General features: G+C 38.2%; 3 protein-coding genes across 9 annotated transcripts; 2 read left to right on the top strand and 1 right to left on the bottom strand.

Moving 5' to 3' along the window:
* The first annotated feature begins 104 nt into the window (after positions 1-104).
* LOC137950663 (putative glycerol-3-phosphate transporter 5) lies at positions 105-2,663 on the top strand. Its single transcript, XM_068797248.1, has 2 exons — positions 105-1,428; positions 1,802-2,663. Exons 1-2 carry the CDS (start codon positions 483-485, stop codon positions 2,344-2,346), a joined length of 1,491 nt encoding a protein of 496 aa, XP_068653349.1. The 5' UTR covers positions 105-482; the 3' UTR covers positions 2,347-2,663.
* Positions 2,664-3,966: 1,303 nt separating this feature from the next.
* Positions 3,967-9,104, bottom strand: LOC137950681 (probable protein phosphatase 2C 27). The gene is made up of 4 exons (XM_068797273.1): positions 8,815-9,104; positions 6,801-7,001; positions 4,925-5,127; positions 3,967-4,717 (listed from the first exon to the last, which is right to left on the bottom strand). Exons 1-4 carry the CDS (start codon positions 8,947-8,949, stop codon positions 4,153-4,155), a joined length of 1,104 nt encoding a protein of 367 aa, XP_068653374.1. The 5' UTR covers positions 8,950-9,104; the 3' UTR covers positions 3,967-4,152.
* A 6,819-nt stretch (positions 9,105-15,923) lies between these two features.
* On the top strand, positions 15,924-24,331 carry LOC137950357 (uncharacterized). Of its 7 annotated transcripts, XM_068796769.1 has the most exons (11): positions 15,924-16,021; positions 16,511-16,767; positions 19,887-20,045; positions 20,139-20,308; positions 21,177-21,315; positions 21,421-21,560; positions 22,358-22,414; positions 22,556-22,761; positions 23,540-23,608; positions 23,697-23,794; positions 23,888-24,331. In XM_068796769.1, the coding sequence occupies exons 2-5, from the start codon at positions 16,672-16,674 to the stop codon at positions 21,184-21,186; spliced, it is 435 nt and encodes a 144-aa protein (XP_068652870.1). In that variant the 5' UTR covers positions 15,924-16,021; positions 16,511-16,671; the 3' UTR covers positions 21,187-21,315; positions 21,421-21,560; positions 22,358-22,414; positions 22,556-22,761; positions 23,540-23,608; positions 23,697-23,794; positions 23,888-24,331. The 7 variants fall into 7 exon arrangements, 5 of the variants coding, with proteins under 5 accessions (XP_068652870.1, XP_068652871.1, XP_068652874.1 ...); XM_068796770.1 differs by lacking the exon at positions 22,358-22,414 and having other exon boundaries at positions 21,462-21,560; XM_068796773.1 differs by lacking the exon at positions 22,358-22,414 and having other exon boundaries at positions 23,550-23,608.

Below are 24,331 nucleotides of genomic sequence, written 5' to 3'. Positions count from 1 at the left end.
AAGTTGGGCCCGTTCGAGTGCGAGGGTCCCACTGAAAACTCCTTTCTCTTATCGATTCATACAAGCTGTAGAGACTTCTTTCATTCTTCTAAAAATTTCACTTTTGAAAACAGATTCTGAAATACAACACGAGGGAGAGCAAATGGGGGAAAATGTTTAAATAACAAAGAGGACGACGGACGAAGTTGTGTATTGAATTGTTAATAAGCGATGGTTTGCAGCCCACAATCATTGACGATCTCGGTCAGGCTTGACCAGGACGGAGTCCCACCGGCACTACTCGTCTGAACTCCGACAGCATCCTGCCTTTGCGATAGGTTGATCTTTAGCAGACCCCAGAAACAGATTATATACCGAGGTTTACACCACCCAAGACCCGGTGCCTGAAATCCGAATATTCAAAGGAAGAAAAGAAGAACGACACCGGCAGTTCCCTCCGTTTTCCGCTCCCCCCTGTACCTTCCCTCCCTCCGCTAGAGGAGATGGAAATAAAAAGTAAAACCCTAGATCAATCGTCGAGCCATCAGAGAAGGCTTCTCCATCATCAGATCTCTGTATTCCTTCTAACCTTCTTCGCCTACGCCTCCTTCCATGCATCGAGGAAACCGCCCTCCATTGTTAAATCTGTCCTCGGCCCGGAAGTATCTGAGTCCCGCGGCGACATGAGCGGGAATGACACGGGGTGGGCGCCGTTCAATGGAACCCAAGGCATCCATCGACTCGGCGAGATCGATCTCGCTTTCCTCTCTGCTTACTCCGTCGGCATGTACTTTGCTGGCCACATTGGCGATCGGGTCGACCTCCGCTTGTTCCTGGCATTCGGCATGCTCGGCAGCGCGGTTTCCACCGTCGCTTTCGGGTTGGCGTTTTGGCTCAAGATTCATCACCTGGGATATTTTTTAGCAGTGCAGATTGTGAGCGGCCTCTTCCAGTCCACTGGGTGGCCGTGTGTGGTGTCTGTGGTGGGGCACTGGTTCGGTAAATCAAAGAGAGGGCTTATCATGGGGCTTTGGAATTCACATACCTCGTTTGGGAATATTTTTGGTTCGATCGTGGCTGCATCAGCTTTAGGAATTGGTTGGGGTTGGTCATTTGTTTTCCCAGGGATTTTAATTGGTTTAGTGGGCCTTTTAGTACATGAATATCTGATTGTGTCTCCTGAAGCTGCGGGTTTTGAACTGAAGGAGGTAGAGTTGAATTCACAAAGTGAAACCCCTGAGATGACCCCGTTGCACAAGGAGGAGGAAGAAGAAGAAGAACGTGTCCTTCTTCAAGTGGGTGACGGGTTTTCGGAGTCTGCAGTAGCAATTGGGTTCATAGACGCGTGGAATTTACCCGGTGTTGCGTCTTATGCTTTTTGTCTCTTCTTCTCCAAGCTCGTGGCTTACACTTTTCTGTATTGGTTGCCGTTTTACATTAGGCACACAGGTATGCTTATGTTTATGGCTTCTCATAGATCCATTCAATTGTCTAAAAAGAAGCTCTCAATCTCAGAAAAAAACAGCTGATGATATCATTTAGAAAATGGATTAATATCTGAATAAGTGCGTCGGATTTAGCTCATCTATCATTAGGGAAAAAGGAATGATAGATAATTGTAAAATGAGTGAGAGTTTAAATTATTAATTTAATCCGTGGGTATATGAGATCCCTGTAACTAGCTGCCCGTTATCCACAGTAAGGTCCACAGGATGAACAGCTGAGCTATTCTTGAGAGCTGTGGTTTAATTTTTTATTATTTATTTACTTCTCATTTTAAAATCGTATGCTATCACTAACAAGTTTTTATTTGGGATTGAAGCTATTGCTGGTGCATACTTATCTCATAGAACTGCTGGAATGCTATCTTCTGTCTTTGATCTTGGAGGTGTGGTTGGGGGAATATTAGCTGGGTACATTTCTGATGCAATTGAAGCTCGTGGAGTCACTTCTGTCATCTTTCTTTTGTTGTCAATTCCTGCACTTATTTTTTATCGAATTTATGGGAGTGTTTCATCTTCTGCAAATGTTGGATTGATGTTCTTGTCTGGGTTATTTGTAAATGGGCCTTACTCGCTTATTACAACAGCTGTGGCTGCTGACTTAGGAACACAGAGCTTGATTCAAGGGAATTCACGCTCTTTAGCCACTGTGACTGCCATTATTGATGGTACAGGTTCTGTTGGGGCAGCATTGGGACCACTACTAACTGGATATATTTCAACTAGGGGATGGAATAGTGTTTTTGGTATGCTTATTGTTGCAATTGTCTTTGCTTCCCTGTTTTTGGTTCACATAGCAAAGGCTGAGATTACAAGTAAGTGGAATGAAGGTAAGTGGTTTTGGCAAAGAATAAACTCAGGTTGACAAGAAAAGGCCAATGAGAATTGGAAAGAAATTTTTTACATCTTCAAGTGATAACAGCAGGAAACTTCTGGTTCAAGCAACAATATACATGTACAATCTCGGGCAGTTTAGTATTCAGAATATGTTTTATGAGTCATATAGTAATTGCAGGATGTAGCATACTTGCATAGCATTGTTCACCTTCTAGATCAAAGTTGGGGATTGCTTCTATTTTTTTAAAAGAGGCAGATGGTCATTGCACTGAGATGATTCAGGCAACTGCCTTAGTACCATGTATTTACATTTTATTATTTGTAAAGGCAGCATTTCATTCTTTAGTGAATTTTGGTGCATATGATATAATGCTTCAAATAATCGGAATGAATTCCTGGGTCAACAAAGATCAGATTGAGCACAGATTAAGACAACAAAGACCAAATATTGCTTTAGTTGCAGCAATCTTGGAGAGAAAGGAAAATTATGAATGACTTACGTTTTTATGTTTTTTGAAAATGGCAACAAGCTTTTGTTGATGTAGCAAGAAGGGTTAAGAGTACAACATAGTGCACTAGATGAAGTACAACGCAGGGTAAATCAGTCAAGAGAGAGAGAGAAATGACCCAAAAGAAAGAGAAGCATTAGATACACGAATTTTAGCAAGGTCAGCTATTGAATTGGCTATCTGGGGAGTTCTGCCGAGCAATATGTCATTCCAAGCTGAGGTTTGACATTTCATCAAACACCTTCCTGAGTCTCCACGGTGAAGGGCCGACTTTCTCATCCAGCCTATAACCTGAGCTCAATCACCTTCCATAGTTCTGCTTGAACAACTTGATTCCAGAGAAGAGTGCTTTAGATTCTGCTTCATTTGATCCACAACAGCCTGCTGGCCCCGAGTAGGTAAGCAACACCTGACAAGAGGTATCCCAAAGGACCCTACAAATCCTAGCTGGGCTTGGATTGCCAAAAGAAGAACCATCAAACTTGAGTTTAAGCCAGTTTGACATGTACAGGATGGGAAGGGGGGTGTTAGCAGGGAGGATGGGGGGGCTTATAGGCTAACTGAGGTAGTTTCTGAATAAGCTGACGATTCCTGTCTTCTAAGTACTTACAAGTAGCATTTGCACTGACGCCTGAATAATGTTTGATTTCCAGATAATGATGGAAGCAATTGAATGGTTGTGAAGGAAGGAGTTGGAATTGTCATGTGGTGGGGGGCTTTGGGTCTTGATGTTGATGGGATTCAAGGGGGACTCCAGGACAATTTGTTGAATCATTGGTTGATTTTATCTGCTAAACCACACAATGAGAAATCTTAATCGATTGTCTCAATCAAACTGAAAGTGGTCAACATGTTTCTATTTGAAACAACTATATTTCATTCTGCCTCAGATTATTTTTGGTGGATATCCATGTAGAATAATGGTAAATCAACTTTTTTATATATTTAAGTCTTCTGGAGCCATTTATGTCGCTTCTTTTTTTGTATTTTGGTGTTAATTTGGCACTGAAAATGTCTCCATTCAACTAATAGTTAATTTTGCTTAATTTATTGGTAAATCAGGCTCTGAAAGTGGATCAGACGAGTTAATGAGCTTGGTTATCCAGGGACAACATACAGCTAACCTTAACATTTATAACTACTGAATTATGATACAGATAATGTCCCTACAAAACCAACCTCTCATCCCTTTCTATGTATATGATACAGTTGACATCCCGAATGAAGAAGGATGAGAAAAAGACTAAACCAAGTGTTCTCTCATATGACTTCCCTCATAGAACATATATTTACAAGCAATAACAAAACAAAATTCACCAATGATATTAACCTTCCAAGAGACACTTCAAATTTTGAAGTGCCTCCGCGGATATGCTTCTTTTCACTCTACTCTTATGCAGTCCTGCTTGGGGAGGAGGATCCTTGTTAAAGCATACCATCACTACAGTCAAATTGTCCACCGAACCTCGCTTAATTGCCTCCTCTCCCACTTCCTTGCAGCACCTCTTTACATCATTGTGTTCTTGCAGTCTTCTCCTAGCAAAATCAACAGCATTTTGGTTTGTGAAAACATCCCATACTCCATCACTGCCAATGATCAAGAACTCGTCTTCTTTAGTCAAAGCCATCATCTTTAGCTCTGGCTCGGCACTCAGGGGTCCACCAATTTCAGTCTCTGACTTCATTCCTTGAATGTGCCAATCCCCGAGAGCACGGGACACATTCAACTCTCCATTCAAATATCCATCAATATCAATGTATCCACCGAGAGATTTTATGCGTCTCTCTTCTTTTGCATAACTTGGTCTATGGTCCTTAGACATCTCTATGGCCACACCTCGTCGGGATAGAATAGCCCGACAGTCCCCAGCATTTGCAACCAATAGAGATCTGTGTACAGTTCATCCAATACATTAAAAAGGAAAAGAATTTTTAAATTTATTACTCCTGGAAATCAAAAGATCAAACTCTAGGTAGTTTCAACTTGAAAAGTTACAATCTCATGCAGGTACTGCATTGAAATCTAGCTTTCATTGTTCTAATTCCTAACCTACGTAGAATCAAACAGAAAGATAACATTATAAAAAGAAAACTAACCGGCCAAATATCATGGCTGTAAGAGCTGTTGTGCCTGAGGAGAGAGTAGATTGGAGAGAACAGGTCTTTGCATCTGTACTTATGAATGATCTTGTGACTACTTTCTCAAGCTCCAAAGGGAAATCTGCATCTTCTACAATTACTTTGGGCAAATTGTCTCGAACAAAGTCAGCTGCACCTTTTCCTCCATGCCCATCAAATACCTGGATCCGAAGCTATATAAGCCCTCTCTGAATCATCTTTTATTCCAAAGGACTAGGAGTCAACAAAGAGTGTAAACGAATTTCTCATGGAATAGTTAAAATGGAACAGCATTAAAGTTGGTGGAAACAATTTACTTTTCTGTCAGCATGAGTATCCATTCAACCACTCACTGAGATTTTTATAAGATGGCTCAACACTAAATGCCAGTATCAAAGTATGAACAGATGACCACATATGAGAATCCGATTGCTCTATTTGTGGCTGGCTTGGATGATTTAGCAAGACACACTTATTGAGATAGATCAATATAAATATAACCACTTTACATGATGAGATTCACAGGATTCATTTTACCAAGGTTTCCTCATAACTATCCTTTGACATCCGTAGTTCAGATATCAACAACTATACCAGGAGCGTTTGTCCTGCACTTGGTGAATATTTTACTAGAAGCTCAGAGATACAAATTGTGCTTTGGTAGAAAACACATTGCTTTTCTCCATCGAAACTACCTTTAAGCATATTGCCTGAATACATGACCTTATGCAGTGATGGCTCACTTTATTTCATTTCATTCGCAAACAATAACCACAACAGCATAATTTTAACAGTTTATTGGGAGCTTTTGGGAGCTTTACTTTTTCTAATGTCAATTGGCTGTGTATGAGAAGCGTTATGATGTAAATAAAGAAAGAAAGAAGAAAAATTCCTTATATGGAAAGGAGTCCTTGCCACTATGAGATTTGTGAATAAAGTTAATAGCACTGTTAGAGTTCCACTCTAACTAGCATAACAATGTAATTTATGTGTATAAATAGAAGATAATGATGGATCAACATTATTAGGCTCGATTTCCCTTCTCTTTCACTCTCAGCTTTTCTACGGTTTTCTCTTTAGTTCAAGTCTAACAAGAAGAAGGAGAAAGACCACAGAAAAGGCAAAATTCTTAAGCTTTTAAAAGTTACACTTGAAGTAGAATGGAAGATTATTAACAATCTATCAATTAAACATCTGCAGTGTATAATGCTTTGAGCTACAGACCCTTTTACTGCCAACTGAAGCTGAGAAGACATCTGGACCTCTCCAAGAACTCATTAAAGGGATCCAAAATTAGGAAGCTTCCTTAGATTTAATACCCTTAGCAGTACCAAATAATGGCATACAAAACGGAAAGCTTCTTTGAGGATTTTACTGGGTAGTTAAGACCCACCACAAGGAATGCAATCAGGCATGCTAAAAAAATTCCAATAGTGACTATTCTTTAAGTGAGCTAGGGCATGAAGAAAAACAGAGGCTCTGATTATATATCAACAAACAGATTTCGGATATCCTTCTCCAATTCATCATCCAATGCAGACAGGAAAAGAAAAGAGACCATACAGAAACCGATTCATTAATGAGATAGCCAGTAAGAGAAGAGTTTGTGAAACACTATGGTGTCCGGGACCTTCTTGGGTTCATCCGACTTTATATACTCAATGACGTACCTCTTCTAATTGAACTCAACCTCCAATTTTTTCTTTACTTGCTTATTGGTGAAAGACAAATTATCAAAAGAAATTTGGAGATAAAACCAATACTTAACTGTTTAAAAAGAATATAGCATCCAAACTAGTATCAAGGAGGCATCTAAAGTTAAACATGCTGCAATAAACCAGATGAAAAAACTTACTCCATAAAATGATACGGCATCAGCTTCAAGGAAATGAAGCCCAAATTTTTTAGCTAGGTCAGCAATGCAGACATGAGTATCTTCCATGTACTGACGGCTTCCAATATCAGACCATTCCCCAGATTGAATAGCTGGGACAAAGTCAAGTGACTGGCTCTGTGTAGTGTCCACGATAACCGTATTCTCACAAATGCTCTCAAGCTGCTACAGACATAAAAAAGAAAAAAAAAAGGTTACCTAGATCAAATGGTATAACTGTATGGGAGAGAGAGAGAGAGAGAGAGAGAGGTAATTTCAATAGGAAAATTCAGGTTCCATGTATCCTGCCACTTAATGAGAAGTTAGAAAAGCCATAGTGATTTCTATTCGATGATCTTAAGTTCAAAAAATGTTAAAACTTTCCCTACCTTGAACCAAACAAAAAGAAGATAAAAGACTAATACGTTATGATATAAATTTGATCCAAGCCCACTCAAACGCATTTCATAATATAACGGACTCTCGTGCCTCGAGAGATATGACAAATTATAGAACTTACTGCCTTGCTTTTATTAGTTTTATGTTCCTGTCACTCTGAAACCTGATCTACGCAACCTTCAAAAGCATTTGAAAGATAAATGAACGTTAAAGCAGCTGTGTTTTGACCTCTACATGCAGATTAGCAGTAAGATCTATTCCAGAGGCAGTACTTAAGTAACAACAACCACAAAATCAATCCAAAACATGGTATTTATAACAATTGCTCTAGTACTGAAAATCTTATCACCTTAAAAAAAAACTGAAAATCTTATCAGAACCAATAACACAAAAGCCTCCCAGAGTGAAGTGGTTAATGACATTAGAAACTAAATCTATGTATAAGCTATTAAGTTGGCTAGGCATCAACATGTTTGTCAATACTGAAATTCAATTATTCAAGGGTAAAGGTCTGGCATTTGGGCTAATACTTGTTACCATACCATATCAGTAAATACAAATTTTTGAGTGCTATTCCTAAACCTCATGGGTTTAAATTCTGTATATCTGAGCATCAGCAAGTTGATTATGAAAATATCACTGTGTAGTAGGTAAAGAGATTGATCATTCAAATGCTCAACTAAATACAACCTTTCTACACTTAAATATTCACTAAATGAAAATCTACCTTCATTATTCTCACATGTTTAAATCACTTACATCATGTAGCCTCTCACTTAATGCAAATTTATAAAGTGAGAGTATAGCCTTGTGCATTTGAATCCTAAAAGTTTTAATTAGAAAGGATGGGATTTCTCCTCTGTAAATGAAAGAGAAACGCAACCATAAGTATTAAACAAGCATGAAGACACCACGCTATTCCTTCGAATGGACTAAAAGCTTTGATGGGGCAGCAGCTCCCCAGTTAATGTAGTGGCCAATGAATTGCAAGCCATTGATACAGTTTTTGCTCGTGCAACGGGACCTTGTTTAATTTAAGCTAGATATGTAATCGATGGAGCTCTTCCAGGGGCAGTAACCACAAAGATTCTCTTGTGACAAGATTAAGGTCGAAACAGTAATGAAAGAGGTTACAAGTTTCCGATGGATAAAGATATGAAAAAAAAAAAAAAATCTTATAGGGAAATAGGGATCTGAAGAAAAGAAAAAATAACGGAAGATAGAAATTCGAGGAAGTTATTAAGAGCTTTTACCAGCTATGGTGAGATTGAAATCCTCCGATAAAAATAAAAAATAAAAAATAATAATAATAATAATAATAATAATGAAAAAACTCAAGCAGCAAATGATAAGTGTCATAAAAACGCACAGTTAACAACTGAAAGCCATGAATTACCTCCACCAGAGTTTATACCACCCATGTGTTGATTCCAAAAGACCGCTTTAAGGGAAAAAATGCAACAGGCAAGAAAAAAAAATTCCAGGAGAAAGAAAAGGAACCCACAAAAAACTAAAGTCATAACCCATGAAAAATCCCAAACCCAATATATTTCACGCCCTCTACACCCTCGATAAAGATATCAGGTCAAATTGTTACCTTAGATGAACCAAGAAGGCTTTGATTATTGGTTCCTTTTACTGAATTTTTTTCCCTCTCCTCGATCTGGGTATCCATTTTTCCCGCATACAGACGTAAAGTTTCACCCACTTGTTCTCCCTCCTCGAAACACATGGTCTCCGCAACTCGGAGGATGAAAAACCCAATGCAAAGGAACAAATGATGGAGATAAAGATTGGAAAAGGAAGACAACGCAGATTCTGAAAATATCTGAAGAAAATCTATCAGTGGCAGACTTGCATTTTCAATCCGACGAGGATGGTACAAAGGAATTGTTTACAGACGCAGAGAGAGAGAGGAGATTTTTCTAAACAGGAGAGCGTGGCTCGTCTAGAATCAGGTGGTGGTGGGACAACAGAAAGGATTTTTTTAAAAATCCGGTAATTCAGGTAGAATACGTCTGTGCTATGCTTTCCGACCACATACAAGACCAAAAATGCGACGGAGGAGAGTTGGCATTTTTGTTATTATTTAATGCCTAATTGCTTGATATAGCTGATGAAATTACAGACTCACTGATGCCATTAATTCCGGTTTGCAATGTGAGAAGCTCCTTCAATTGGGGAAAACCCAAATGAAGGAGTCAAAAACCCAGATTCCTGCAAGATATTACCCACACTTGTTCCTCCTTGATTCCCGTGGACCATGCAATCATTATTCCTTAATATAATGGGCCATTTGTGCCATATAAAGGGAGAAAACATGTTTGTAATGTATAAAAAAGAGAGAAAAATTGATATATTGATCATAAGAAAAAATTAAAATAATAAATTTTTTATTTACAATCATCTCTAAATTGAAATTTAAATTATTTTGTATTAAGAAAAATAAAAGAAGATGTAACAATAAATGATAAAATTATTATTTTTTTGTATAATTTAAAATATTAAATAATAAAATATATATATTTTAACATAACATATAAAAGTATATTTTAAAACAAAATTACATTTTAAAAATTTTATTGTCAAAAAATAAAATAATGAGACATCAAATAAATAGTATACAATCCTATAACAATAAAATTACATATATATAAAATAAATAAATAAATAATAGTAAATATAATCTAATATAGAAACAATAATAACAAAAAAGGAAAGTCAAGTTCAGATCAAACTAACCAGCCAAGTGTTTATGTTTTAAGCCAAAAATCATTTTCCTTAAGTGCCCTGTCCAATAGGAATCAACACTCCTGAATGGGCACCCCACTGGGGAGCAAGTGGAACGAAGGAATCCGATCTATTGTGATGGAGAGACGAATCACCCCTCCCTTTTTCCACTTTCATTTTGCTTTGATTTAATTCTCACTAATCCAAATCCCATGCACGTGGAGAAAAAAATAATAGGAATTTTCACCCAGAAGAGATCACCCGGCCCCTTGCCATCAATGAGTTGAACATGGCAGCACCATCTCCAAATCCTAGAGGGGTAGCCTCCATTAATGCACTCCTCTCTCTCATTGTTTAAGTTCAGATTGAAGCCCATGGTAGAGTAGTGCATGAAGTGATGTTTGGACCAGAAAGATAATGGAGTTTTTGGAGAGAAAGACGAAGATTCTGTAAGTGTTTGACCTTCTCAATCATCAAACTGACATCAGAGTATAGTAGAAGCTGCATTTCCTGTAATGCAGTCTAGTTTTTCTTTCTTTCTTCTTCTAAGGGAGAAAAATTATAATAAATATCTTCTGTTTGATTGGTGTACACTGTAGACTGTAGACTGTAGACAGCTTCAGTTGTGGATCGGAGGTTTTCTTCTAGCCGGAGAGTAGTCCATCCCTGCTAAGTCGAAAACGTCTGGGTACTTGGTGGTGGTGGTTTCTGGGTAGGTTGGCTTAACAGAAAGGTCCTCTCGTTTCGTATCGAAATTGTTGTGACTCTCATGGTGGTGGCTCGGTGTGGGCTTGTCTTCCACCCTTTCACCTTTCGTACCCTGTAAATGACCATAAAATAGAGAGAGAACTGTGAATGGTTCACTCCGTTAAGGAATCCATGAAAGCTAGCTAGAAGTGAAACCAGATATACCAACCTCCGAAGTGGAACTTGTGTTGGTCGTCGGTTTCCTATTCTCTCCTGCACCAATACATAGAGAAGGAACTACTTCAGAAGCCGGCGGCTAAAGCCATGAAGCAAGCTAGTTATGATGCAGAGACAGAAAGAAAGATTTCTGTTTGTTTCAGTGGAAATTAAAAAGCTCTGAAAAAGATAATCCAGTTTCACGGACTGATGACCAATAATTTCTAGAATTGTTGACAAAATTGTGAGAGTTATTGATACATGGCAACGGGTTCTTATCTTCTGTAACCCACATTGGATTAGTAACCCTAACATCCTAAGGAATAAAAAGGAAAACCGAAAAAAAAGGACGAGATTTAATGGTGCTTAGAGGTGTGGCTCCTAGCGCCACAATAATCTGCATGAAAACCAAGTAGCCTGTGATGGATTTCCCTGACAGTCCTAAAAGTTCTTCTCTTCATGGTACCTGAGCAATGCTCATCTTCGCACAGAACAACTTCCCTGTTGATACTCGCTCCAACCCAATTCGCTTCCTCCTGCATTTAATCAAAGCAAACCATTATCAGAGCAACGCCACGGAGAAGAGCAACAAAAAGTAAATTCCCAAAAAAAAAAAGTTAAAAACTCATTACCCACCTGGAGCTTTCCATGGCTTGAAGAAGAAGAAGCAAACTCCCGCGGCAGACGTATTGCTGAGCAAAACCAAGAACCACACAGACAGTCAAATCATACTACAGACCGAAAAACAACTTCAGCATAACCTACAGCTCTGGAAAAGAACAGACAAGAAAAGAAGAACTAGAAATACTGTAAAATCCAAACGGTCATTTTGAGCTTACCCTGAGCAGTAACCAGTATAAGCAGCAGCAAAAAAAGAAGGCCAGATACTGTAAACGTCCTCATTTCTGGGCAATTTGGGTTCGAAATTGGAGGCTACGGCTCGAAAGAGAAGCGGCAAAGAGAGAGATGGAGAATATTAATAGCTCAAAAGGGGAAAACACAGAAGGAGAGTATCTTAGTTGAGAGAGGGGAGAGGTGGAGACGAGAAGCAGAGGGGGTTTCTCAGGTATTTATATGCAATCCTCAAGAGGCATGCTTTTACTACCCAATTGAATGCAAATTATGCACATAAAAAATGCAATTTGCATTTCTAAAAAACAAAAACAAATTTTATTTATTTATTTATTTATTTATTTATTGTCTTCTCCGTGGAAGTCGCAAAGCCCAAGATTTGGCCACCAGCCGCAGGAGCAGTTTAACAGTCCCCGAGGTGGGTCCACCTATCTGTTGGACCCACCTTATTCTCCTCTTGGCCTGGACTGATCCGGACGATTCGAAACCGTTGGATTATGTGGGCAGGCCAAACTAATCATATTATCATTCTCCTCCCAAAATATCGCCAGAATTTTTGAATAATTGAAAAGTGAGAAATTAATTAAATTAGCTAATTAAAAAAAAGGGGGACAGATGAAGCGGATATGGTTGCGAGAATTAAATGGGGGAGAGATGGAGGCGCCACGTCATCACGTGAAGGGAAACGAGGGTAGGAACAGGGAAGGGCCCACGAGTAGTTAAGCCAGAGAAGGACAATGGATGTGTGCGAATGGCGTTGGGAGTCCCTTTTGTCGAGGCGCAGCTCCACGTGGCTGTCCATGTATCAGGCCTGAAATCCGTCCGACTAGGCACTCCCGTCCACGTGGCCGCGGGTCTTTCACGCGCCCTGTTACCCCTTTCCCCCTCACCCAAACAACCCCCGTCCACCTCTGCTCCCTCTTGATAGCTCAGTAGCCGGCTTCTTCTCTAATCTCTCCTTTACCCCTCCAGCATCTTCACTCTCTTTCTTCCCTAATCTCTCCGTTACCTTGCTCTTCTCCGACACACGCGGTGGTCCCGTCCCGCCTTTGTTTGTCGATGAGGAAAATCGTAACGACGCCTTGTGGGTAGCATGCTCTCTCCATTAATCGAGAGAAACTCCATTAATTCAAACTTCCAACTTTCGAAGACTTGGATGAGTAGTTGGCAGCCGCAAAAACTTACAATGATGCATCGTATCAGGAGCTACCCTCATGTATAAACGTGCCAAACGACATCAATTACAAAGTGTTTATCATCAGGTGTTCACTATAATATGCGTAAAAGGACTACTGGTTTTCTATGGCGCGGATGCCGCTGACATCTCGTTTCTCGTACTGGAAATCCAGCTTTCTCTGTTTGGAATACTGGTCAATATTCACTGCTAGGGTTTGCGTTTACGACGCCATTTGAAGCATGGGAGAAATCGACTTTAGTGTGGTACACTGAGACTTCTCAGGTTTTTAGGGCTTTCAATTGAAGAGGTAAACGATTGGTTGTTATTAATGTGGAATGTAAGGATTTTTGCCTCCTTCATTGTAACATTTATGAGCAAATGAATGTTGAATAATGCACGAGAAGAAATCAGCATGTTTGTTTATGTTTAATGATATCAAAATAGAAAACCATCACGAAGATGAAAATGATCAAACACGAAAGATAGTGTAGTAGATAGCTAGGGCATGGGTGTTAGGCTGGATGTCCAAGAGCTGAGAGACAAAGCACTTTTTGGCTATGGTTGTTATAGTTTTTGTTTCCTCTTTCATGGAGGAAAATAGTAGGAAAGAGTTTCACTCTCTTCTCTGAATCATCTGATGGACAATTTGTGAAAATTTTCCGCAGAATGGTTCAGTGTAAATCAGTTTTCTTGGACCCATTACATCAATTCGTCGACACTGCCGTCAACTTCATGCACACTGTTTTGAGCAGTTTGGTTGTGCACAGAGTTCTACACATTTCCTTCATCACTATCATCTGGCCACCGATATGACGAGCTTGATTTGCTTCTGTGTCCAAAATAAGCCACTCAATAACTTAAATATACACAGTTTCTGGCCCCATGTTTTGCTGAACAGCAAAGTATTCAGTGATACTTAATGGCTGGCATCTTGTTTATTTGTCGCAAAAATTTTAGTATTTGAAAGGGAACTTACACAAGTTGTTGCAAACATGAACAGAAGATTTGAATTTTCGTTAATCTTTTTCCATTTGCGGTGTGCACTGATTGAAAGGAGACTTTATGAAACTTCACAGTGCTTTTTGTTAAAAGATCTTCAGTGTAAAATGTGAACCCATGAGAACCCATGATAACTGCAAAAGGAAGCTTCAGCATCGCCGTCATCTCGTTTGTCTGAGCTGAAGATCAAACTTCCATACTTGAAAACCCACCCCGGTCAAAGCACAGTTCCCTGGCTTTCTTTACCGTAAAATACTACCAGTAGAAGACAAAATATTAATGGCGATTTCCCAAGTTTGAAGTTGAAAGTGAAACGTTGAATCTCCAAGTTTTCACAAGTTGAGTTCTGGGTTTTGGAATCTGTGCTTGTTTCTTGCTTATAATACGAAGAAGTGGCTGCTGTCGGCTGTACGGAGGGAGAAGTGAGGCCCAAGGCAGTGGCTCTTTCTGGACGCCTTTTAGGGGTATGGGATTTGGGTCAGATAAATGATAATTTTTTTTTTGATTAGTTGCAGGCCTTGACTTCCATTTACAATCCATTTACAAACATGGGATGTACGACTAATTCTGGTGGTGTTATTGATAAATGCTTCGACCCTCTGACGGATTGACCATTTTACTAGTCATTTTTTGTTGTTCTTTAATGCTTTCTATCTGGGATGTTCTTGATTCGTTTTTTTTTTGGTTTCCTCTGGACCTTCCTGGTTTTATGCCAGACAGATCTTCTGGGGGAATTTTATAGGCAAAAGAAGCTGCAGTGGAAGTTTGTTACTGACTCTTCAAATTATCTCCCATTAAAATAGTGACCATAAGAATTTGAGTTTCAAACTTTCAAGGCATCCCATTACCTTTGAATCATTTTGATTGTCAAAACTAACAAGGCCCTGCCGACAACCATAAGGACCAAAACTTGTTCTAGATGCCTGACCATTGCAGAGAAACCTGCTCTAAATGGCATTTCGTCAAACATTTACTTGTTTTCTCCTTTCAATCTTGTAGCTCCAAAACTAGTCCAGGGATACGACCTTAGCTTTCCTTGACGTCTTTAGGGACAAAGCAAATTAATCATTCATTTGGTGAGGAAGTGTTTGACTGTAAGAAAGAGTAGTCTGTTTGAGCTAACAAATAACCGCAACAGCCCAAGCCTCTGGTAATGAGCAAAGGCTTCCAAACTGTCTTCTCGCAGGCAATTGATCAAACAGCAACAACTCATCTGCAAGAGGCAAATTTTGAACCGCTGCCAATCAGTGCTCCATCACAAGTCACATCGTTTATGTCTCAATTCCTACCACCATGAAAGCTCCATCGATAGTTTCTGCTCCAACCCCTCAACATTTGTCCCCACCTCCAATTAACTCAAGAAGAAAATCAGAGAAGCCTCCATGGCGACGGCTCATAGGATCCTACAAGTATAGGACACTCCTCGTTCTAATCAGAACAACTTTCCAAACCTCGTTGGCCCCAGACTCAAGGGAGGAACTAATCGTCTAATCCGCCCGTCTCTTCAGTCTGGCAAGGGAACAAGCAAAAGTCATGAGACAAACAACTTTATATCACAATACCCTTCAGCAAACAAAGCATGGGCTCCATGACATTTTTTCTGCACCTCCTACCTTACAGAAAGAGCTCTCAAATGTCTCTCACACGAATCAATGGAAAGATTGATCTGCCCTGAATCAACAGACTCTGATAGACATGTACCCTTGGTACGGCTCTACCGGCGTACGTATTCGTTTCCTGGTGATAAGGTGATAATTAGCTGCTTAGAGTGTAAAAGGATTATTTTTTCTCTCCTCATCGAGAAGGCAGAATACATACTCAAACGAATACAGTTTTCCCGCCTCTTCTCCTTCGCTTATTCAAAGCAGAATCTCTTCTTCGCTCCAACTTATGTCGATCAAAGGAAAGTATCGATTTGGACAGGGTATTTACATCAAAGAGAATGAGAATAAAAATCAAAACAATGATTCCGTTGGTAAAAACTGGAATTACAGAGAGAACGAATGGATATTTGGCTTGGACAGGCGAAAACGGGGAAACGAAATTGAATTGGATTGCTGAGAGAACCACGAACAGATCTAGCATCATGCTCTTATAAAAGCCATTACAATATCTGTTTCTCTCTGCTATGCTACTTCAACAGGTAAGTTCCATTTTGCCTACTGCTTTCAAATTATTTTTAGTTTCTCTCCGGTTCTTCTTAAGTTCCATGTTTTCTATTACTTTTGTTTGTTTAGTTTCTCTTGTTCTTTTCTATTATTATTGCACTTAAGTTGTTTCTGTTTTCCTTTTCTATTTCTATTGTGTTTCTCTCTGTTTGCAAGCTAAATGAAACAAAACTGTTGGGGGATTAAGGTTGTCCCCCTGCAACTGTCTTCCCATCCGCTCAATGCTGGGCTAGGAAGACGATCCAGCATAACTCACGCGAGTCACACTGACATAATATTTTTTTAAATCCTGTTATATTAAAAATAAGAGGTTACCTTAAATCATTTTTTAATTATGATTTACTATTAATTGCTACTTTATTTTTAATCGTTTTATTTTATTTAATCAATGTATATTTAATTTTTATTTTCAATTATTTTTAATATTTTTATTAATTTTAGTTTAAACTTTTTTATATTAACAGAAGTGTATTCGAAGTTGGCCTGGAAAGCTTAGTCCACTCTGCTTTCCGCGGTGAGATCCGTCTCACTGGATCTTTCTTCCCTTCGTAAATGTGAAAAAACTGGCGACGACAGAATCCGCTCCCCCTTGCGAAGGAGGCTGCGCTTCCAGTGGGCAGCTGATATGGCGGAGAAAGTACGCCTGGTCCGATTCCTCCCGTACCTTCTCCCAGCGAACAGACAGTTTGGGCGGACGTATCGCCCCTCTTGGACGCCGCATGTACAGTATGGAGCTTATGTTCCCTCTCTCTCCACTCCTCTCTCTACTTCTATTTTTTTCTCTGTTATGCTAGTATTGGATGAATATTTCCTGCCTTGGCTGCGAATGATTGATGTCTGTGTGCCATAACCATCATTCCACCGCACAACTCTCCGTTCTTTTTTTCATAATGTGTCGGCCAAGTTGAGCTGTAGGAGATTTACGGATGGACTGGGCTTTAGATACGGATGCTAGTGTTGGACGCGAATGACAATGGATCTGTGTGCATTTTGCTTTATCTCTGGTTTTGTACATCCTGAATTTGTCTCGGCATATTTTCTTTCCTGAAGTTAATGGCAGGCTAATTAACCTCGCGGTATTTATTTTTGCCTTGTAAAAATTATTGCCTATCGAAGTTTGAGTTCCGATGGTTGACTAATTCAATGCTAGTACTCTAGTCAATTAAAATGTTGTGTTCGATTAGCTTTTGAAAGCTTTAGGAACATCCACTGTTTTGTTTTTTTTTTTCTGGGCAACAAGTGCCCGTACACTTTTCATCTTTAACAACTCAAAAGTCTTTCTCTGACTCCTGATATCTCCACGAAGTGCTATCAGTGACACTTTCATCTATTCTCCTCTGATGCTTTTTGCCATTTCTATTCAATTCCTTTTATTGGAGGATTCCCCAGGGAAAGATTGTAAACTTCCTTATACCATTGTACCATTATCAGTAGTTTGGCAGCACAGTCCTCGTGCTGCCAACAGTGTCTCTGACATAGTTGCAAAAGCTGAGGTTTACCAACCCTCTTTACTGGTTTGAATCCATTCCCCCTTTTAATTGACAATTGAAGCTTGCCTCTTAATGTGGTATATTCTGTTCGTTAGTTATTAATGAAATATTCCGTAAGTTCAAAATAGAAAAGATTGAAAACTTTCTTTTACACTCACAGTGTCATTTTCATCAGTATGCATCAGAAGTCATTTTGTTATGAACACTCAAACTCATTTTCAAATTATTAATTAATTTCATTTAGTCTTTTGTTTTCTCGGTCTGCATTTCTTTTAGAATCTTCAAAATATATGGTTAATGAATGATGTTTTTTGCTTTCTTTTTTATGGTCATAAGAAAATTTCAGTCTCTTTGCTGCTATGTCCGCCTTGGAGGTACTCTTCAGTCTTGAATAACATTTTTTCACATTATATTCAGCTTTAACAGCAACACATTTTGAGGTAGAACATTTTTTGTGAACATTTTGTTTTGATCCTATCAGCATCTTGTTTGGAACCATGCCCCCCTGGTTATTAAGATTCATTTTATTCACGTGTTTAAGAAGTTTTGCATTTCACTCGTTCCCCTCTCAGTTTGTACTGATGCATCAATAAATGATGATTCTTAGTATGATTCACCATTTGGAGAGGAAGAACAGATTCAAATAACTCATTCCTTATAAAGCAACTTAAAAGATCTGCTAGAATAGCAGAGAAGCAACCGCAGTAGAAAGCATAGCTCTTTTTAAATTTTGAAGCTGTCTTTTTTTTTTTTTCAATTAGATGTTTCTTATTCTGGAAAGTGTATTTTCAGGAGGCTTCTTATTTACAACATTTTCTTAGTTTAGAAGTTTGACTTTACCTACTGTCCTTTCTACTTTGAAGTTTATTCTTTTTTGGAATGTGATTTCACACCCACACTCCACCTCATACCCCCAGGTGAGACATGAACCCAAGATCTCACACTAGAAACCTTCCCATGTTTTTGCTTTTTAAGAGACTAGAGTCAAGTTTAAGTAGAGTTCTTGGGAAGTAAGAGTCCTAGTTCAATTTTTTTTTTTTTTTTTTTTTTTTTTTGGGATGCTCCACTAGACAGCACATCTTATTTTACTTACAAATTATATAATTTTTAGATTTTACTCTTTTCCTCAGTGCAAACCATCTTTCATGAAATGTAAATCCTTTCTATGGTGTAGCTGCAAACTTCAAAAATCCTTTCTAAGGTTTTAGAAATATCTCAGTGCGAGCATGTGCAATTGGAAATCAGCTGCATTTTTGGCTATCCACTCATTTGATCATGAGGCTGCTTCCCATGTTTCCCTACTTGGGCCCCATGCAGATGACTCTTGGGGAAGATTAGATTTGGGGTCTCCTGTTTGGCTTCAATGTATTCCGCAGTTGATATCTTTCCTCCTTGTTGGTGGAAGGTGACTCCAACGTGGCTATTTGTTGGTCTACTGACGACTGTGATCCCCATTGATGTTTGCGCCACTTCTTTAAAGAATTTCAGGATATTCCTCACTTTTTCTTTGTCAAGCAATTGCATTTTTCTTGTGAGGCTAATCCTCAAGTGGACTCATTAGTAGGATGCAAATGATCTGCTAGCTGTTGCTGTAATTTATTGCTTATTGTTTTTATTTGGCCTCTCCCTGTTTTCCTTGTTTGAGTTAGCCTCTCAGTGATTTATTACTTTTTCTTAATGAAATTTCTCATTTTTTAAAAGTAGTTGAAGTTGAAAATCTTAAGCAAACAACTTTGTAATTTCTTATCTATATTTATAGGGCCATTATCTTCGACTTCTTCCTGGCTGCTCTAAGTACCTTTTTTGATAAATAAGTTTCACTATTGGGGAAAAAGAAGCAAACAAAAAGTCTACGACACATACTGCGGTGATCATATGATCTTTCAAAATTTCAAGAGCTCCTTAAGCATTATCTTGAAGGCTGTCCATCAAACTTATTGGTGATTGCAAACATGATTTGTGCAATCCTGAGGCTTTTCCTTTTTTTTTTTTTTTGGGAATGATGAGAATGTTTGTTTGGAAAAAAACAAAAATAGTATACAAGGGGGATAGGAGGAAATACCTCAAGCAGCAATTGCCAGGAGGGAGAGAACTTCCCTCAGCAAGATTAAGCTTGAGACCCTCCCTTTTGGCCAGATTATGAAGGTGTGCTGCATGGCAGCAGTGAGAAAACTACAAAGATCAGAAATCTCTGCGCTTATTTCATTCCAAATGGTGTATGTGTTTAAATTTTGACACTTGATTTGTCTTTATAAAAAAAATACTCTCCAGTTATTTTTGCCATGCTTTGTTTTCTTTCTACATGTTTTTAAGTAGACTCTAACTTCGTTCTTGTCACACTCCACACTAGATAATGGATCCGAAGATCGATTCTGGTGTCAAAAGTTGTGGATATCGGTCTGTGGAAGAAGCTATTGAGAATAATGCAGCCTCGATTCCTTTCAATCATGAGAGAACTATCGACGTTCAGTGCACCATTGATGTAATGGATCACCTACTAGCATGCGTGGTACTGTTAGTTTAACCATGTCTCCCAATTTTAAATTTTATTCATAATAATTAACTTTTTAGTGTCTTCTTTCTCAAATGTTCTGTTGCACAGGCAACATGGCACATGGGCCATTCTCTTGCACAAACTGTCTTCTCTTGCATCTATTTATTGAAGCTTGAGCGAACATCTTTGCATGCCTTGTTGCACTCATTTTGCAGAATTGTACGTGCAACATGCAATTCTGTCATTTCAGTTGTCTCTGATACGCGCGTACTCATGAGGTAAAGTTCGGAAGTTAAATCCTGACAATTTCAAGGGAATTCTGCCATTAACTAAAGACAGTATATAACCAAACATAATAAACATGAGCGGTGACCTTGGTTATGTATAATTCAGCAGGAGAAAAATGAAAATGGAGCAGATTAGAGGAAAAAAGAAGCTTGTGATGTGAAACTTGGCCATGGGGTTGGATATATTCTTCCAAATGGGCATGGTTCACAATTCCTCTTTCTTCATGCTGTTGGACTGTTTGTTATCTAAGAAATCAGGCCAAAGCAGTTATCCAAGGAAGTGAAATGTACAATTAAAACTGCTGTACATTGCTGGTGATGCCTTTTAGGTTTTTTAACGAGCAGCTATAGAGTAAAGGTAAAATGATCAATTCTTAATGGCTACAGAAATTCAATGATTATGCAATTATTTATCTGGTTTATTCCATGTCATTCTTAGTTCCTGCTATTAGACATTATGTAATGTTAAAGCAAAAATCTCTCTTGTTGTGTCACTCTGTTATTTTTGATATGTTGTTGTTTTGTCACTCTTTGACTGTCTTAATTTACTCTTCATATGTGTTCTTAACCAACAGTAGCCCTCAATTTCTTCAATTGCCTTGTAGCACCTTTTGAGTTTTTACTGTTTTCTTGTGCTGGCCCTTTAAGAGCATTTGTAGGTTGAAACTTGCACAAAAAATCCACATTGATTTTTAATTATTTTTATTTTTATTTTTTGAAATAGAATCCACATTGAGAGTTGTCTCATATTTTTCCTCTGCATGCTTAAATATCTCAGAATATTTTGTATCAATATTGTGTTAGTTTACATTCTAATTAAAATTTCTGTGTTGGGTCTGATAATTTGACTGACACACAGATTCTGTTGATTCAAGATGGAAAGCTTTATGGACGTGACTATTTCTATGATGTAATATCTAGAGCCATATCATTACCGGATGTTATAAAGAATCAAGAATCTCATAAAAAGTGATTTTGTTGCTTTACAGCTGGGGCAGGTTAGTGCCACTAGTATGTTTTGCTAAAAAATAGTATTTGTTCCTTTTTTCCTTTTGAAATGTTTGCATCTTTATGTTGATACAGAATCCTGTTATTTTCATTAGGTCTCAGTCTAATTTTTATCAATGGATTTATGGAGATGTAGCTGGTCGCCAACTTGCTCTAAGTTCTCTGTACAAATACTGCATGGCAAAGGCGCAAATTGGGATTTTTTTTGCAAGATTGGAGTGTGACGTCAGTGCAGGTTTGTACTTGAATTGTTCTGAAGTTTGGGTTGTTTCTTTTGTTTTCTGTTATTATCCTCAGGTAGTGTTCATCTCTTCTGGCTTTTAAGGCTTGTGCTTGTGCATTTGATATTCTTCTCTACATAAAATTGATAATTCATTGTAATTTTTTTATACTGGGTCTCCGACTCTGGATGCCAATAGCAAGGTAGAGGAACTAGACTGACAAATCAATTTGCCCTAGTGATGGAGCTCTTTACTTCTTTGGATCTCATCCATGGTTGGATGTGGTGGTTATGGTTTAGACCACCAAATGTTTTCATCAAACTATGTGTATTTGCAAGCTTGTGGCACAAGTATGATGCCGATATAACCTATGCTGTAGTTGGGTAGCTAACTATTTCCTTCTCATTTTTCCTATCTTCTTATGAGCTTTTTGGCCATAGTTATTTATCCCTTTTGCTCTTAAGTTCTAAACTTTTATTGTCTTTCTTTAAATTCTTATGTCTTCAAATTTGCCTTTCATAGTTGACAACCAAAATTTTCACAATTTTATCCTGACACTCCTTCAATAAATAGATTCTATGCCTGGCCTGGATGGTTGGAATATTTTATTTTTACTGTAAATCAAAGGTGAAGAATAGGGATGCACATGAGTTGTATCAGTTTTGCTTTTTGAAAAAATAATTTGAATGCATTAAAAAATAATTCGCTACCATATTCTGTTTTTTTATTTTGGGAAGAAAAGTAAAACAGAGACTGCAGATTGAAATTGCAACAGTTCTATTGTGGATTTCACTGTTTGCAATTTTTGCAGCTGAATGTGGCCTTAAAAGAGGGAGTTTGGGAGTTGTTAAAATTTTCTGTTGATCAGGTGCTTTGTTCTCAGATTAGTAACTCACATAGTCGTTTTCTTTTTTCTTTTTTGATAAAAAATCCAAATTCAGTATGATAATACATGAAAACAGTTTTTACAAGTAATTTTAATGCAATTATTGATTGGTTGACTGGGCAGAATATTTGCATGAAACTGTCAAAACTTCTCCTTATCTGGTCAGAGGAACAGACTTTCTGGATTGCTTCTCGCTTTCTCATGCTGGGGTTTGAACTTGAACTCTATTCTCCATTTGGGCACTGTATGGTCTACTGGTATTTGTATATCATTTTGGTCAAGCTCGTAGAGAAAAGACAAAATGAGGCTAGCTGCAAGTCCTGACACCTGTGAGTACCCTGACCTCTTCGATTCTCTCTCAAAGCGTTTGGTTATGTTTTGCCAGTTTATAATTTTACATGCCATGGTTTTCTTTGATTGTTTCAACCAAAAATAAAAATAAAAAGAAAAGGGGTAATACGAAGGAAACTGTAACTGATGCTACTCATTTCTCACCACTAGTTCTCTTAATGTGTTACATTTGTCTCTCGGAAGGACTCGCAATAGTAATTTGAGACTTTCCTTTTAGTTTTTATTTTATTTTTATATCAGGTTTTCAAATGTCAAGTTATTCCAAAAGAGAACATTAGCTCCGTGTTGTTTCTAAATGAGGACTGATTTCAGGTGTCATAGTTAAATAAGGGCACCTTTTAGACTGCCTTAACATAGTTACAAAGCGGTTAGAAGGGAAAAAAAATTAAGATTTTACTTGCACTTCAGAACTCAAGTTTGAAGATGATGAGAATGTTAGTTTTCAATTCAACTACTTTGCTTCAATTGAGAAGCATGGTTCCAAGCACTCCTGTTTTTTATTTTTTTTATAAGGTCCTGTGTATATTTTATGAGGTTATAGCTTCACCCCTACTTGGCTGCTAGGTTTGTACCATACATTGTGTTAGGACAACCATCATATAAACCGTAATTTTTCCTCTTTGAAAATTGCTTAAAGTTTGTCCCTTTTGGGGTACTATAGATGATAGATGGAGCCGCCATTTGGGGAAAAAACATTTTTTTAATGCATAAGTTACTCTTCACTGGAAAATTCAAACTCCTGACATTTTTCTTCAGGTGCTTGCAGCTTTAAGTAATGAATGTATGATCGCACAGAAGCCAAGCATTTTTAATAATGAGCAAGAGGTACTCATAACATTTCTATATTTTTTGAAATGTGTTTTGTGTTGGTGGTTGAAATCCTCTCACATTTGCATCTTACCTGTTGGCCCAGAGGTTTATTCAGCACTTTGACTTGCTACAAAAAGCTCATGTTCCTGATCACATATCCTATGTACTCTTTAAGAATCAACCTTCCAAACCCAGTTCACTGTAAGTTTTCTTCTGGAGCATCTGAAGCAATTGTAGTGCTCTTGTTTGCTGGTAGAATTTAGACTAACTAGCAATCCCCTTTCTTTTGTCTAGTCAATGATGAAATACAATTATTTTGGCAATGTTCAAAGGATCTCAAAGGAGCTTAGAGGTAGTTTTGCTAGTGATCCAGACAGATTAGCAGAGCTTCGGTAAATAGAACAGGTTGCTGAGCACAATCGAACAGCACTAAATGTTATATACCAAGCTGGGACCTTTGACTGATCTCTTAAGGTAACACTTGAGTTCACCCATCCCCCTTGCTTTGTCATAGCTGTTGTTCGGAGATTTTATTCTTGCCCTCTCCCTTCCAATTTTGTATCCTTTATGTAGGTATAAATGCTTAGGTGTGTTATATTTCAAAAAAATAAATAAATGCTTAGGTGTGTTAGAAACATTTTGGCTGACTGTATTTCTGTAACCGATTTAGCTGAAGGTGCCAGTTTTGTATATTGAGTTTACAACAATTTCTCTCCTCATTTGAGTACAGTTTTTAAA

The sequence above is a fragment of the Aristolochia californica genome, unplaced genomic scaffold (assembly GCF_029961685.1).
Source record: "Aristolochia californica isolate CCGP_79_NKW_82.1479 unplaced genomic scaffold, dmAriCali1.0.hap1 SCAF_14, whole genome shotgun sequence".
Lineage (NCBI taxonomy): Eukaryota > Viridiplantae > Streptophyta > Magnoliopsida > Piperales > Aristolochiaceae > Aristolochia > Aristolochia californica.
Note: the sequence above shows the minus strand (reverse complement) of the source record. Positions and strands in the feature narration are given on the sequence as shown.

What these genes read in the sequence shown, in the direction of transcription:
- LOC137950663 (XM_068797248.1), top strand. Translation starts at nt 483, where the DNA reads ATGGAAATAAAAAGTAAAACCCTAGATCAATCGTCGAGCCATCAGAGA. An exon ending in GTTTTACATTAGGCACACAG is followed by an intron (nt 1,429 to 1,801) that starts GTATGCTTATGT and finishes TTGGGATTGAAG; the next exon opens with CTATTGCTGGTGCATACTTA.
- LOC137950357 (XM_068796770.1), top strand. Translation starts at nt 16,672, where the DNA reads ATGGCGGAGAAAGTACGCCTGGTCCGATTCCTCCCGTACCTTCTCCCA. An exon ending in GCCCCTCTTGGACGCCGCAT is followed by an intron (nt 16,768 to 19,886) that starts GTACAGTATGGA and finishes ACTCCACACTAG; the next exon opens with ATAATGGATCCGAAGATCGA. An exon ending in ATCACCTACTAGCATGCGTG is followed by an intron (nt 20,046 to 20,138) that starts GTACTGTTAGTT and finishes TCTGTTGCACAG; the next exon opens with GCAACATGGCACATGGGCCA.
- LOC137950681 (XM_068797273.1), bottom strand. Translation starts at nt 8,949, where the DNA reads ATGTGTTTCGAGGAGGGAGAACAAGTGGGTGAAACTTTACGTCTGTAT. An exon ending in GCCTTCTTGGTTCATCTAAG is followed by an intron (nt 7,002 to 8,814) that starts GTAACAATTTGA and finishes TGTCTGTAGCAG; the next exon opens with CTTGAGAGCATTTGTGAGAA. An exon ending in ACAGCCATGATATTTGGCCG is followed by an intron (nt 4,718 to 4,924) that starts GTTAGTTTTCTT and finishes AACTGTACACAG; the next exon opens with ATCTCTATTGGTTGCAAATG.